Here is a 16,863-nt window from a genome sequence, read left to right on the forward strand (position 1 = left end):
TATACCAAGTTGTTTTTCATTTGCTAATGTGAAGTATCATTTCCTTCCAAAATAAATATATATAAGTAATTTATATGTGTATGTTTATGTCAATAGTTGAATGTATTTATGTAAGTAGCTTTTGGGAGTAGACTTGGAGCAGGCTCCGCCACTCCCCCGCTGGGTGACCTTGGGCTGGTTACCCAGTCTCTCTGTGCCTCGCACCCCTCATCTCTAAAATGGGGTGGTAATACTACCACCTACCTCAAAAGTGAACCGAGGATGAAATGAATTCAGACACTGGGCATTTAGACCAGTGCCCAGCATGTGATAAGCACCATATAAAAGTGGAGGCTCTAATTATTAGTGATATGAAACAATCTCCAAAACATAACCACAAAAGCAAGATGCAGAACAGTAGGCCCAGTTGTTGCCACTTGTGCGGGACATGTGTGTCCATGTATGCTTAGTGATGAATTAAATATCTCTGCAAGGAGCCACCAGCTGAAGTAGAAACTAGTAACCGGGCTTGTACGGGAGGAGGGGGAGAGGTGGGCAGCAGGAGACATACTTCTCACTGTGTATCTTTTTGTACTGTTTAACTATTGGTTTTTTTTACAAAATGCATGCATTATCTATTTCTAACTTTAAATATTCAACAATTTTCTAAAAAGGAAAGTCTCTCTGGCTCGAGTATGTAACATGTGTAATAGACGGCAAGCCTGGAGGATCGGAGAGCGATCAGGAGGTGGCTGAACTTTTTTAGGCAAAATATTCTCAGGGCTCGGGCTGGCCTAGTGGCATTGTAGGGTAGAGGAGAGAGGGAAGATTTAGAAGTATAAATGAAAAATATTTATGCTTCACTCTTTCATAAAACACACAATGATTTAACACTGACGTTCACCAGGCACTGTGCTATACTCTATGCCACTCACTCTTAGAATCCAGAGAGATGAGGTGGTGACACTCCCATATTCTAGGGAGCTGAGGCTCAGAGGGTGTAACAAGTGACAGGACCTTGAACCCAGGTCCATCTGGCTCTAAAGCCTGTGCTCTTTCCAGTATACAAGGCTGCCTACCCATGAATTAATTATGACTGGGAGAGGTTTTTTTTTTACAAAGGAGTCAATTTAAAGAAAATTATTAAGTAAATGGCACAGGGCCCAGTGACATGATGAAACCTCAGTGTTTATACCTCAGTGATGACAGATGTCAGTCCAGGAAGACACACAGTGAGCCTGGGATGGAGCTGGGGCCAGAACCCATGTTGCTGGGTCCCGTCTCAGGCTCTCTCCACCACTGCATCCCTGAGAGTGGTCATCAAGAGGGAGACACCTTTGCAAAAATTTGCCTGGGGGCCCAGCGTTGATTTCATACCCCCGAGCCCAGTGCACAATCAAGGCAAAGCTGGAGTAAGTAAAAGGTAGAGCCCATTCATTACTCCAACTGGTGTCTACCTGTCACCAGCAGCAGTTGGTGTGGATGCTCCTCAGGCCCCCTGCACGTCACCCTGAACCAAGTCTCAGGGGCCCCACTAGCAATGCTGGGCTTGGAAGAGAGGCCCAGCAGCCCTGCCTGGGAGAGCCTGGAGCAGGGCTACTGAGCCCAGCGGAGGGGCCAGGTGGCGGATGCTACAATGTTTGTCAGTGCAAAGCACAACAGGTGCATTTCATGATCTAGAACTATATTGAAAATCTGAACGTATTTTTAGCTGAACAATGAAAACAGAGTGCTTTGTTATTGTTTTGTTTTGGTTTTGCTTCTTCTGGAGCAAAGACTGGCACACTGGCCCACATTCTCACCCTCTGCCCTTCTTTCCTCTCAGGCCAATACATGATGATCAAGAGCTATATATTGTGTCAGGCTGATGGGAGTTTAGGGAAAAATACGTGAGGTGTGACGTGTGTAGGGTGTGTGTGTGTAAGCACTGGCATGTTTTAGAAAGGAGGGCACCTCAAGGTGATGAGGACTGGGCAGAGGGAAGCCTTGTTGAGTGAATGAATGAATGAACCAATGAACAAATCAACCTACAAAATGCCCAGCCCTGCCGTCTTCTCTGTGTCCTTCCTGTCCCAGGTGGAGACAAGCCTTTTCCCTAAAGTAGGAGACGGGTGGCAGTAAGCATTCATCTCTATCATCATTATGCCCAGTACCACCTCCTCTATAAAACATTGAAAGAAAAAACGTGGGGCTTACTGGACAGTCCTTTCTCTACATCATTTCCTCTTTAGTCCCTGTGGTCGTGACTCTGGGGATGGGGGAGGAGGGAGCATCTAAAGGCTTGCATAACGAGGCATGGTAACCAGAAAGTGCTCAAGGCAAATCTCTAGTAAGGAAGCGTGGGATTGGGGTCCAGAGCACCCTCAGCAACTGGGTGCTGTGGTGGACTGTTTGCAAAGACGGCCACAGTGGTTGACCGATGGCCTCAGGGATGCCCCTTTGCATCGTCACTTTGCAAGCAGTTTACTTCTCCATCCCACAACTCTGGGCTTGGCTGTGTCACTTGATTTGGGGAATGAGATATTAGCAAATGTGACACAAACAAAGGCTTGAAACCCCACTGCGGTTTTCCCATTTGGGACTCTTTTTTTGAATGGCCAGGAAACTGTAGCCACATCAGTGGCCCCAGTTGAACCCAGCCCAAATCACCAACCCACAGAATCGCAAGCGAATAAAATGGTTGTCGTTTTCAGCCACTGAGTTTTGACAGAACTTGTTATGCAGCAGTTCATAACTGATACAAAGGCATTAAGCCAGGCTTTACTTCTTTGTGCCTCAGTTTCTTTATCTGTAAAATGTGTGTCAGTTAAATAATGTGTATAAAGTATCTAATACAGTGTGAGATACATTCTGGCCATGGTTGTTATTATTATCCTTGTTTTGAGGTCCAAAGATGATATTTGACTTGGCCAAGCTGGGAGGTGGTGCAGCAGGAATTCAAACCCACCTCCCTCTGTAATCGGTTTGCTCTGCCATGATCCTATGTTGTCTCTCCTGCTCAGAATTCCCTTTCTCTTCCTCTGTCCCCCTCTGCTTTGTTAATTCCTACCCATCCAAAGGCACCAGGCCCAGAACTCACCTTTGATCACAGGAGCCCGCCTGGGGCCAGCCCTTTTCTGAACCCTCAGTCAATCTCTCGCACATGCACAAACTCCACCCCTCATTTCTTCACTCAGTGAATATGTATTTTTTTTTTTTTTTTAATTTTATTTATTTATGGCTGTGTTGGGTCTTCGTTTCTGTGCGAGGGCTTTCTCCAGTTGTGGCAAGCGGGGGCCACTCTTCATCGCGGTGCGCGGGCCTCTCACTATCGCAGCCTCTCCCGTTGCGGAGCACAGGCTCCAGACGCGCAGGCTCAGTAGTTGTGGCGCACGGGCCCAGCCGCTCCGCGGCATGCGGGATCCTCCCAGACCAGGGCTCGAACCTGTTTCCCCTGCATTGGCAGGCAGACTCTCAACCACTGCGCCACCAGGGAAGCCCCCAGTGAATATGTATTGATTGCCTACTGTGTGCCAGCACTGCCCTACGGGGACAGCTGTAGAGAACCTGGCTCAGCTCCCCCAGGCTCACAGTCTAGGTGCCCTCCCTCCGAGTCCAGGTATCCAGCACATGCTAGGCTCTGTCTTAGGCAGTGATATCATCAGTTCACAAGTTTACTCTCATTTCCCTGCGCAGATTCTAAACTCCTTGCAGGCAAAACCAGTTTCTTTCACTTATTCATAGATCCTTCCCTCCCTCCTTCAACAAGTACCCTGGGAACACCAAGGATGTACAAGACACTTCAAAGACCAACTCTTGAAATGTTCACGGCCGGCTGCTATGCCTCCTGTGGTGCTAAGTCCACAGAAGGCAGTCCCAAATATCTGAATTTAAATGAATTTCTGGGCAACTACTGAAAACTCAGTGCAGGCAGCGAATGACCCGGTGGGGGGCAGGGGGTGCTGTTGGCACCACCGTGTTCTCACTTTTCTGCAGCACATGGCAAAAGGAGAGAGTGGGGAGGGGCTGGCCCTTCCTCCCCCACCAGCTCCAAGGCCATTGCCAGGCTGCTGGGAGATGGCAAGCAGGGACCAGCCTGCCTGCCTGGCCTGCGTGTCTAAGGCCAGTGTCACTTCTGTCCAGCCACCCTGCCCCATGGCCAGCAGGGACACCCGTGTGTGGGCACCAGCGTCATCCTCCTGGTCCCTGACCTGCCTGCCCTATCCAGCCTACAAACTGGAGAAAGCTTCTATTGCCAGCCCACATTTCACAGAGAGCTGACGTGACTTGCCCAAGACAAAACAGCTGGGTTCAAACTGAGTCCTTGGGCCCTAAGCGCGGTGCTTCTCACCAAGATCCGACTCCAGGGAGTGTACATGCCAACAGAAGAGATAGGGTGGAGACATTCAAGATAACATAAGGGGTTTTTAAAGACTGCCAAAGGAATTTGAGGCCCAGAGGTGACGGCTTGCTTAAGGTGGTGGAGTTTGGTGTGGGTTTGAAAACTGAGTATGACTCAGACAAGCAGAGGAGGAAAGAGGGCGGCTGTAGGCCAGGGGATCTACAGGGGTAAACGAGCCAACGGGGGAAAAATTTGGGGTGAACAGAGAGCACCCGGGAGGGGAGCCCAGCTGGAGCCCAGAGGAAAGCTTAGAGACCTGGGTGGGAGTGGCTGGGGTCCCAGATGTGGACCCAGTTGCTGGAACACTGTGGAGGTGAAGTGCCTGAGAAACATGAAAAGGTCCTCAACGGGGGAACAAACCCTCTGCAGAATTCTGAGGAGAAACATCTCATCTGGTTCCCCGCCTTGCCCCTTTACCACCCGGCTTCTCCACCGGGTGCTAAAGCGGGAACACGGTCCACTTCACACTCGCCAGGGAGGTGGAGATAGCAGTGGCGATGGGACCATGGGAACTTCTGATACGCTGCGCCTCTTGGTCCTCTTTGTCCTGGGCGTGCTTACATATCTGATCCCCTTTAATTCTCACAAGGGGGTGTAAAAAGCAGGTATTATTATTTCTATTTATCAACTGTATTTGAATCCAGGTCTCCAGCTCCAGAGTCTGTGCTGTAAACCACAAGGTGATTTCCCCACAGTCCCATCTGACTCAAAGTCATATGTTTTCTCCAGCAGCAGTGCTTCCTTTACCCTAAGCAACAATCCATTAAAAAACTGTCAGGGTGCGAGTTTTTCTCCTTAACTTGGAATCACAGAAATGTGCGTTTCAACTTTTATAGATTAATCTCTAGGAACTCTCATCCCCATTTTACTGATTGGGAGACTGAGGCCCAGAAGATCGAATGCCTGGCTCAAAGTCCCATAGCTGGTTGGAGTCTGAGGCAGGACTTCCAACCTGAAGTACAGGCTCTTGGGCAAAGGCTCTTGGCCCCTGAGAGGTCTACCACCTGCTGGTTACACAGAACATGGACTTAGAAAGATAAGAATACCAAAGAGAGGGGCCTCTCACAACCTGCTCTTCTTCCCCTCATACCAGAGATTTTCAAATATAATTTTAGCAGCAGAATCCTCCCCCTTTTAATGAGAAGCTTTATAAGGAATCTCCACATACTTAAAACATAACAGTTTTTCTCTGGCCTGATTGCCTTAGGGGTGGCGGGCCTGTAGTTCTGTCTGCTGGGCCTGCCCACCTTGCTCCCCCAGGCTGTCACTGGGCCTCTCCTCACTCCTCCCCATGGAAGCCCATGGCTCCTCAAAGCACAGGCTGTAACTTCCCTCACTGTAACCAGTGTGCTTGTGTTCCCCATCCACTCACCTTCTGAGTGGGGTGTTAGATTCTAACACCCATCCCAAACCCAGTTAGATCTTGCCTCCATGCAGGGAACAAGGTCAGTTCTGGGCCAGACTGTGATGTTCTGAAATTATTCCCCTGAGACGGTGAGGCATGCTCATCCACCCCCCAACCCCTACCCTCCGCCCCTCATGTGACCCTCAGAAGAGTGCTCCATTTTGCAGATGAGAATCCTGAGACCCAGACGAGCTACATGCCCGCCTCAGGTCCCACAGTCAGTAAGGAGCGGGCCTCAGCTTCAGCCTGTCCTACCTGACCCACGCTCTCCCCACTCCAGCTTTGTGTCTTCAGGTTTGGGAGGGAATACATTCCCACAGCTGACAGGTAATCTGGATCTCTGTGACCTTTTACAAATTAAACATGCCCGGGGCCCCTCCCCAAATGTACTGAATCAGAAGCTGGGGCTGTGAGTCATTACATCCCATCGTGATGACCCACTGTCACTCAGGCAAAAGACACAGCAAAAAGGCCCAGGGTCACCCCAGATCTCTGGTCAGCCACACCCCTGTGCTGGGCGCAGAAGAAAGGGGGCCCAATCCCAAACAGCAGCGGAGCCTGAGCGAGACTTACCGTGTAGAGCTCATTGGTGACCTTCAGGAGCTCCTCGTGCATCTGCAGGCCAATCTCCTTGCTCTGGAATATGGAAGAACAAGCGTCAGAAGGGCAGAAGGGTGCTGGCTGCACTGACCAATTTCCTCTTCAACACAGAAAGGGCAGCAATGCTTGGGGTGGGGTGGGAAGGGGTACAGAAAACAACATAAACTTCATTGACCCAGACCTGAATACCTCAACTCACATCCACAAAACAAATCCACAGAGAGAGGCTCCTTACAACAGGAATTCCTGGGCCATATAAGTTGGGGAGCCCTACACATCCCCTCCCTACCTTGATGATTCACAGAGACACCATATTAAAGATTCTGAGAAGCCCCATAGCCAATTAACCTGTTCAGCTTTCTGTAATTCTGGGTGTCTTCAGCTGATGTGACTAGAGTGTGTGTCCCTAGCTCAATACTCATTAACATCTCATGAGACTGGGGTTCCAAAGAACCCAGTTTGAGAAATAATGATCTAGCCTCTCAATTCAGTGAGCAGCTCAGGTAAACAGACAGCCCACTGGCGCTTGAGGCAGGGGGTCTGCGTTCTTGCCTGGCTGCACTGCCGACTAGTCACATGGCCTTGGAACCTAAGTTATCACATCTATAAAATAAAAAACTTTAAAAAGCTCCTTGAACAAAATGAGGCGGGTTTTCTTACTGCAGAACTTTTCAGAGGCTTTCATGCCCTCACATGCATGGACTTCGGGGCTGTAGGGTGCAAGTTTAGCTGACCTCAGTCCAAACCACAAAGTGACATACATATTTAGTATATTGAGGGACATGAGTCAGAAAACAATGGACAAATTATCTCCAGGTTCCCTCCAGCCTGAAGGTTCCAGGATTCTGTTATTTTGCATATTATTATTATTATTATTATTACAGTCATCCCTCCATATCCATGTGTTCTGCATCCAAGGATTCAACCAACTGCAGATAGAAAATATTTGAAAAAAAATTCCAGAGAGTTCCAAAAAGCAAAACTTGAATTTGTCTTGTACTCTACTGCCAACTATTTACATATAGCATTTACACTGTATTTGTAACTATTAACATAGTATTTACACTGTATTAGGTATTATAAGTAATCTAGAGATGATTTAAAGTATATGGGAGAATGTGTATAATTATATGCAAATACTATGCCATTTTATACAAGGGACTTGAGCATCGGTGGATTTTGGTATCCACGGGGGGGGGGGGTTCCTGGAGCCAATCCCCCCCATATGGAGGGATGACTGTATTATTATTATCATTTGGGGGGAGGGGAAATGCTCTCCCTGTTTGCCCAGGCCATCATATGAAACTTCTGTACTGACAGTGGGAGGCCTGCTCTTGGCCCCTGACAGCTGAGTCACCCTGTCCTCTCTCTCAGCTCCCTCAGCCTCAAGCATGGCCAGCGGCTGACTGGCCTTCCTCTGGCTACTTCACAGGTCAGAGCCCCCGGACTCTGAGGTTGCTGAGGAAGGCTCAGTACCAGACATGATGCCTTTCCAGGCTCTTCTCCTGGCCCACTGCCTTCCTCTCAGCTTCTGGGCCTGGATAGCCAAGAATCACCCGTGTCAAGGCAGACCCTACAGGAGATCTCTTAGATCTCCTAAGAGATAGCAAGAACTCCAGGGCAATTCCAGAGATCTGTTTAGACCTCCCTCCAGCTCTGGCGACTAAAGCAAGGGGACCCAATCCAAAAGCACAGTAGAATCTCGGCAGAACTTTCTGTGCAGAGCTCCGGGAGAATCTTCGGTCGCATCCTGGGCATCTACAGAGGTGCTCGATGAGCCCAAGGAGCTGTCCCCATCTCCTTCCATTCTCCCTGAGTCTCAGCCGGTACCTCAGTCTCACCTGTGGCCCCTCACCCTGACATTTGCCTCGGACTCTCTGACACCCTCCAATGGCCTCCTCTTGGTCCTCGGTCTGGCCAACATCTCTGACACCCAAGATTCAGTTTCTCACATATTTGTTTTTATGATCCAACTTTTTTGATAGGTAATAAATGCACACAGTTAAAGGAACTCTAACAGTCAGCAAGGTAAAAAGTGAAAAGTAAGTGTCCTGGGCTCCCAGAACCCCACCCAGAGGCAAGTGCTATTAAATCTCTTCTGATACCTTCCAGAAACAGTCGATGAATATACACGCATACAGTTGGATAGTGTGTGTTTTTTTTTTTAACACAAATGAAAGTATTCTATACAAGCCTTTGTTTCTTGCTTTTCTCCACCTAACAATATAACTGAGAGATTGTTTCTTGACAGGACATGTAGCTCTTGCATCCTCTTTTTCTAATAGCTGCTTGGGGTTCCATACACCAGATGCATCGCAACGAATTAACTAGCAGGTTGTCTCCAGTCTCTTAATATTCCAAACAATGAGGCAGTGAACATCACTGTACTCTGTCACCATGCACATGGGCAGGGACCCCTGTCAGATAAATTTCTAGAAGCAGCTCTGCTCGGAAGAGTCCGGCCTCCTCAGCTCAGCCCCAGCCGGCTCCCCACGCACTGCTGACTTCAGCTCCCACTGCTCGGTGACCGGCAGCCATGTCACCCTCTCCACAGCCCCTTCCTGGGCTCCGTCCTGCATGACCTCAAAGACCCATACCTTCAGCTGTTGCACAACAGTACAGTTTGGATGGCGCCTCATCACATCAAATTCAAATTATCCAAAACAAAGTTGTGACTTTTCCTCCATCTCCTCAAGTTCAGTCAACGGGAATATATCTTCCCAGACATGGCAATTGGAAATTTGGAGCTATATTTGACACTTTTTAAAAAAATCCCCCGTCCTCAATCCAACCTGTCACTGCACCCTGCCTTCGAACCGCCCAGTCCTTTGTTTTCCGCAGCAGGCAATACCCGTTCCCTCCCCACTATCCATTCTTGCCCTTCCTGCTTCCTAACAGAGCCGTGAATTTGGCCCTGCTTTCATCCCTCCAGCCAAATTCTCTCCAGGACGTCGCTGACCCGCATCCCGACTCAAGATGGTAGATTCTGTATGTGCTGTTAGTCTGGGGGTGAGTATATGACAACTGCATGGAAGAGGACTTAGAAGGTTGAGGGGAATTTTAGCTTTCCTACTGAGTGCTAGCAAAAAAGCATGGAGCCCCAGTGGCTACCAGCAGGCCTCTTAGGACCAGGAGAGGAAGCAGCCTTGGGTGGCAGAACGAGAAACCTAGCTGCTTATGACCTCCAGAGAAACTGGTTGAACGGAACCCACAGCCTGCCTCCCGGTGAACTTCTACTTCTGTGGATTTACTAGTTAAGCTACTTAAAGCTGGGTTTTCTGTCATTGGCAGCCCAAAGCAACCTAATGGATGCATTTCCCATCACCAGTCCCAGAGCAAGCAATGTCATCATTGTAGGACCCAGATTCGTGAAGCTGCCCCTCAACAAAGCCCTGATTCTGGTCCCCGATTCTGCACGCCCATCCCAATGTCACTTCCTAGAAACGCATTTTACTGTGTCCCTCTAAGGCTGCCTCAGTGCCTACGGGATCAAGACCCAGCTCTTTAGCTTGACTTTCAAGGCTCCATGCAACTGGCAGAGGCCTGGTTATGGGGTGGAGAGGGCTAAATTTCAGAGCCACAGAGACCGGGATTGGAGACAGGACTTTAAACCATTTTACCTCTCAGCATCTTCTCTTCCTCGCCTGTAAATTGAGTGCCCGTTACTGTCCTTCTTTGCATTTATAAAGGGAAGTGCAGTGATCTTGCTTGTTTACTTGTTTATTCATTTGTCATTTGTTTCCCCCACTTGAAGGTAAACCCCATGAGGGCAAAGAGACTTTCTGTCCGGTGGTAGACGCTCATATCCCCCAGCTGCTGGGACGGCTGGCAGCAGACAGCCCCCAGCTAAGAGAAAGCTTCAGGGATGGCATCAGAGGATGTGGTGACAAGCCCTCCAAAGACTGACACCTCATCCAAAGATGGATCTATGTGGGGCATAGAGGCCGGTCTCTCCTGTCTCAACCTGGACAGCTCTAAAGGGTTGTGCTCCCTTTACAACTCCCCGTAGGGCTGGCTAAGACCTTAAGTAAGCCTGCCTGCACTATAGCTTGGCTTCACTCTGCTTCCTCCCCCGTCCTCCCTAGGGGGTGGATCCCAAGTACACTCCCTAATCATTCTGCTAAGATGTTAAATTCAGGCCTCAGAGTCAGCTTCCCGGGGTACCCAATCTGCAATGTCTCACTTCCCCACTCTTCCCGGCAAGCTGTAGAGCCTGTCGCATAGTGGGTGTTCATTAAGTATGTTTGTTGAGTGAACCTATGAATGAATCAAGTGACAGTTCCTCTAAGACTTAGTTTCCTTATCTGTAAAAGTGGGACAATGTCACAAGTGTCATGAAGTCCCTGTAAGGATGAAAAAAGATGATGCACATGACAGCACTGGTATCATACCAGGCACAGGCAAAGAGCTTGGGAAGCAGTGGTATAGGCTGAATCAATACCCACTGGATGCCAGGGGCAAGGCTAGGAAGTTGCCCAGAAAAGGGAATTCAAAGTTGAATTTTTTATTAACTCTTCCCAGTTTGGTGGGATCAAGGGTCAAGTACCAAATAATTCTAAGGCATGAGGCAGAAAAGGCTGCAAAAGAGTGAAAGAGGAGGCGATGTGGGAAGCAGGGATGAAGAGGCTGGAGGGACCACCACCGGAGCCACCTGACCTTGCACGGATGGCCAGAGACGGCATTCTAGACAGGAGGCACAGCCTGAGCAAAGGCACGGAGGCTGGGAATAGGGGAAAATGTGGTTTGCTGAGAGAGAAGCACAGCAACAGAAGAGCAGAAGATACGCTTGGAAGGCAGGTTGGGCCAGATCACGGAGGCTAGCGGAGTGCAGGCTTCAGTCAGAGTGCACCTAGGAGCCGCTGAAGGTTTTTGAGCAGCAGAGTGTGATGGCAGACTGTGCTTCTTCAGGAAGATGAAGCTGCGGTAGACGAGGGTAGATTGGATGGAGGCACCAGAGGGAGTTGGATGGAGTTCACCAGAGGGAACCTGCCTGAGTCTCTGCTCTCTCCCCCTCAGCACCAAGCCTGGGCAGGGCTGGCCACAGTGAGTGCTCAGCCAATAGAACTTCAAAGGACTAAAGGCATTTTATTTTTTATGGTTGGGTTTTGTTGGGAAGGGAAAGAGTCTCAACTACAGTTCCAGAAACTACTGAACCCAAACCAAACATTCCATCACGAACGGGAGGCTAAAACCCTGACCATCCCCAGCAGACACCACACCCAGCCCTTGGGGACCCCAGCGGCAGTGTATTCGCACTGTCTGCATTTCTCGCGTGGCTTTCATGCCTGCAGAGGTTGGGGTGGTGGGTTGCTTCCTTCAAGCACAGGAAGTGTGCGGACTGTAGAATATGATTACACTGGGCCAAGGAGGGTTCAGCCCTGGTTCCTTGGGGTTGGAAGGACAAAGCCCTGTCTGTCTGACCCCAAAATCTGTAAAATCGGGTGGCAGGTGGCCCCGGCCCTGCTTCTTTTTTTGCCCATGGCTAAGGACAGTTAAACTCCCCTGAGAACCAGATCACTCGGATGGGGGTGGGGGCAGTCCTGGGCATTACAAGACGCTTAGCAGCATTCCTGGCCTGTCACCTCTAGATGCCAGGAGCATCCCCTACCCCACCGCAAGCTGTGACAACAAAAATGATCTCCAAGCATTGCCAAATGTTCCCTAGGGGACAAAATCGTCCTGGGTGGAACCGCTGCCCTAGACTTAGGGCTCCAAGTGGCAGCTTCTCTGGCCTACAGATGCGTTTTATTTGGCCATTCAGTGTTTTCAGAAAATCTGACTCTTTCCAGCATTTAAAAATCAAGAAATTGCCATTACAAGTCCAGATTTTCAGCTTCTCTTGAAAAACTAGAAGATCTAGCGAGGCTGAGCCCCGACTTGGAGCACGGCGGCCCCTCGGATGGGGTTGCGCTCTCCAGTTGGCCACAGCATCTCCCTTCACCCATCCCTTTGAGTTTATGACCCAGAAACCAGTGGGGTCTCACCGGGGGCAGCCGTCTATATGCCCTGCTGCTCATCAAGGCAGCCATCCCAGACCTGCCAAATCCGAACGTGTGAGAGGCTCTTTATACAAGCGCCCTTCTCACATGCCAACCTTTGAGAGCCACTGAAGAGCCTGGTTCCTGAGGCTGAACCTCCTGGCTCCCCCGTGGACCCAGAAACCACTGTCTGCATAGAACCCACGCCCCTGAACCCATCCTCCTGCCTGCACTACCTCTTCCTGTAGCTCTGTGGCCAGTTCCTCACCTGGCTTTGATTCGATTTACACCAGCATTTATTGAATGGCCTACTAGATACGAGCCTCCACGAGGCACTAATGACACAAAGCTGAGTGAGCTCTGGTCCCTGCTCCATCAGCTGCAGCCAGCATTTCTGGAGCACATTCCATTGGTAAACACTGTCCAAAGTCACCTCCATACATTATCTAATGGAAACCTTTAAGGCAGGTACTATTATTATGCCCGCCTGGCAGATGAGGGCAAGTGGCTCATAAGGGTTAAGCAACTTGCCCCAGGCTGTACAGCTAGGAAGTGGAAGAGCCAGGATTCAACTTTTGGTTGTTCTAACCCCACAGCTGGCACTCATAAGGACCTTCTGTGGCCTGTTTCCCCAGGGCCTAGACGAGATGCGGGCACACAGGTGAAGAGAAGCCACTGCAATGCTGTCACAGAGATGAGTCCAGGCCACAAGTCCAGGCTGCAAAGGAGGGTATACCCTCTGGACGCCACCAGCCCATCCGATGTGCTTTCTCACCACTTGTGCAAAAATCTGCATCCTCGGGCCTTACCCTCACTTGCAGGCAGGTCGAGTTCTCCTTGGCCTGGTCCTTCTTGGCCCACCTGCCCTGCTAGGACTAAATCGGCCATGATGGCCATCTCTGGATTCTCCCTTCTTCCTTGTTCTGATAACAAAAGATGAGATACAGGTGGCACTCACCCCTGCTTGTCTGATCACACCAGATGGCCCATCCAGCACGGGACCCAGCCTGACCAGAGCGCTCTGGCGCCTTGTGTCTAGTGACTGGGTCAGAGATGGAAATGTATTCCAGGCTGAGCCAACAAGAATTTTCCCTGCAGCTTTCTAAGAACCATACTCTCAGATCATCTCTCCTCTGGGGTCACCAAGCAAGGACATCAGGGGTCTCAAGCTACCCACCACAAGGAGAGTCAGGGCCTCGACAACAGCATTTCTGTCCTGATCTAGTGATGCTAAGATTTATCTCTGGACTTTTCCAGCTTACAGAATCCCGTGAATTTCCACCTTTGCTCATGTGAAATAATACTGATGCACTCCGCTTATTTTAGCATGAAGACACCAAAATAACCACAGGGTGAGACAGCCTTCTGAAAACCCTCTACCAAGCACCAGCTTTCAAACAGTTTCTGCAAAAGGACCAATTTTCAACCAACTAGAGAGAGCATAAGCCCCTTAAAGGCTGGGACTCTGGCTTCTCAGAGTGCTGTTCACGAAGACTTGCGCACAAAAGGAACTCCATACTGCCTGTGCGTGAGCTAACCAATACGCAGAGGCAGCGAATGGAGAGGGTAAAAGGGGGCCACCTTTGACTCTCGCTTTTCCGCAAAACACAAGACAAAACCAAATCCTGTACATTCATGTCAAGATGGCACCAGATGACAAAAATTTTTTGACACAATGTTCCTGAGTGAAATCAATGTCTTCACCAAAAGTCCTGCTGTGGATGGCTGAATTTGGTTTTCAATGCAGGGCTAATCTCGCTATTAAGGGGAAACCCTCAGAACTGTTACTACAAATCCTAGGACTTCATGAGCTGTATTTGAAAAGTTCTCTTTGCAAAGGGTATGTTTCTGTCTCCCTCAAGCTAACTCAAATGTGGCGCTGGTCATTCTGCACGTCTAGAAAACATTAAAATTCTGGGTTTTAATGACAAGACTCCCTCTCACTTCTCCAGAGGAGACCATTCGAAACAACACTTACAAAACTTTAAGGCAGAGAGTAAGGTGGAACCTTCCTCAACTCCAACCATCCCCTCTTTCATCTCATCAGGCGCTGAGTCAGCAACACCTGCCTCCCTTTTCTCTTTGCTTGATGTTCTCATGTCCAGTTTTCCCCCTTTGGGAACATTCCATGGTTTTCCTAGTTCTGGGGTTCCAAGGAAATAATGGGAAACAAATATACAAACAAAGTAAAAACAAAAACTCTGTCTCTTTTAGTACTAATCCACTGCTTCAGCTTATTTTCTCATCAAATAACAAAACTGGAGACCCACAGATGTTCCCCATTTAAATAAACGATATATGTAAGCACTGGCCATCTCCCAAAGAGATTGCGTTTTTATTTCCAAAGCAAAGGCTTGAGGGGCGTGTCTTGGAGGGATGGGGCTTCTCCAACTCTGTCCTGGAAGGTCAGTTTATCCCTGAACACAGCCACTTGGACAGCTAACTGGCTGACATTTTCCGGGCCGTGTCCTAGCTTGCCAGTAACTGGCTGCCAGCGCTCTGGCACGTCCCTACCCCTTGCCTCCTAACATCATCCTCAGCCTACACTCTGCCCACCTTCCACCTAGACACTTGTTACTCTTCCCCCTCCCCCCACCTTCTTCCTTTCCCTGCTCCTGGACACCTCCCTTCTTTCCTCCCCTCCCCAAACTAATTTCTGTCTCCTGTGGCTGCAACTCCAAATGTTGTCATCTACTTGTTTTCGCAAGGAGCTGGAACACCGGGGCTGGGATATCGGGCAGCAAGGAAACAGGAGGCCCTGCGACCATTCATCAAACGTCCTCAGCAGAAGTGGGCCCCACTAGTGCCTCCCAGGAGGCCAGCAGCAGGCTAAGGCAAAAAGCCTAATGTCATGTCTGTCACCCTCTTCCCCCCTTAATTCCTCCCAGCATCTCTCTGGGACCCTGTTTGTGCTGAAAGCCTTCATTTTCAGAAATGCTTAAAATAACAGGTCTGAGGATACCTTGGAATGGCATGACCAAGTGACCTGATATGGTCAGGCTAGGAGTTTCTGGATCTCTTCTAATAATACTAAATATTATTATTCATATAATACTTATCGTTAATAGTAATGCTTAGTACTATTGATATTACTACCAATAATACTTATCATTAAAGAAAATAACAACAATAATAGCTATCGTTTCTTTGATCTCTTAGCGTGTACCAGGCCCAATGATAACTGCTTTACTGACGATACCTCATGTAAGCCTAATATCAGCCGTTTATGGGATATAACCCCACTGTAACCCCACTTTAAAGATTAGGACACAGAGGCTCAGGGAGGGTGAGTGATTTGCTCAAGATCACAGAGCTAGTAAATGTGACTCTCTCAACAATTCCACTCTGTTGCTTCCACCCTGTTGCTGGGAGAGCTATGACTCTATGTGCCTTTAGAATTATTTTCCCCAAACATTCCAAAATAATTATAAAACGGATATTCCTCTGCCTTACCATAAGAAGCATGCTGATATTTAAAAGGCTCTCCTTTAGGTCACTGTCAATATCAGACCACAGACAGTACCCAGTGCCGTTCTGTAGAATCTCCTGTTTTCTGTGACCACGTCCTGACCCCACCCCATGGCTTCCAGGCCAAGGCAGAAGGACACAGCGTGGACTGCTGGGCTGAGTCTCCGTGAAAGCAGAACACACTCAGGAATAATCTTTCCTATGTCCCTGGTTTTTTTCTTTTTTTTGGCAAGAGTGGGGGGACAAGAATCTCTCACAGATAAGCATCAATAGGCTCAGGGGACGGTGAGAGTCTCTGTATCCTAAGGAGCGTGACAAATCCGTCTTCCTGAAAAACCAATAGCTACAAAAACCAGAAGCCCCTCAGTTTTGAGCTGTTTTCTCCCCCTCTACATTCTCTTCAAGGTGAATATGGATGTTGTCAGGCTTATCTGCTGGATTCAAAACATTATTGATCACTTATTCCTGCTGAATAACTGACCTGAGATATCTCTCTAACCTCCTTGTCATTTTATGATCTGATCTTCTATTTTGTTTGCATTGTTTGTGAATAGGATGTCATAGAGGATTGTACTGGCCTTTCAAAAATGTCTGTACCTATGTATCCACCCACCTATCCACCACCTTCCCACCCATTCACCCATCCACCCATCCACTCATCCACCCATCTACCCAGGAACCTACCCATCCACCTATCCACTCATTCCTTTCTATTTCCATATCAACCTCCCTGATCCAGGCCCCTGTCACCTTCCACCACTAACTTGTATATTAGTGTATATGTATAACAACTGAGTCCAGCAACTCTCTTTTCAAAGCCATCAAATACACCAAATCAGTCATCCTTAAACTTGGCTCTGGCCACAACATCCCTACTCAAGAACCTTCAGTGGTTCTTCTTTGTCTAAAAAATAAAGCCCAGCTTCTCACTCTGACACCCAAGGCCCCTTTGATCTGTCTCCAACCTACCTTCCCCCACCACCACTTAATTTCAGCACTCCAATATTTAAAACACACAGAAGAGTAGAGAGAACAATAACAAACACCCATGA

General features: G+C 48.8%; 1 protein-coding gene across 6 annotated transcripts in view; it reads right to left on the reverse strand.

The window, feature by feature from the left end:
* SRGAP3 (SLIT-ROBO Rho GTPase activating protein 3) overlaps nucleotides 1-16,863 on the reverse strand; it is a 277,808-nt gene that overhangs the window by 90,406 nt on the left and 170,539 nt on the right. For all 6 annotated transcript variants that reach the window (XR_014251404.1, XM_082415583.1, XM_082415582.1 and 3 more), the window contains exon 4: nucleotides 6,339-6,401. Coding sequence is in view for 5 of the 6 variants with exons in the window: in XM_082415583.1 (XP_082271709.1) it covers nucleotides 6,339-6,401 (63 nt within the window). In the remaining variant the exon portion in view is untranslated. The remainder of the gene's footprint in view (nucleotides 1-6,338; nucleotides 6,402-16,863) is intronic.

Source organism: Balaenoptera physalus, assembly GCF_965194825.1.
Source record: "Balaenoptera physalus genome assembly, chromosome: 11".
NCBI lineage: Eukaryota > Metazoa > Chordata > Mammalia > Artiodactyla > Balaenopteridae > Balaenoptera > Balaenoptera physalus.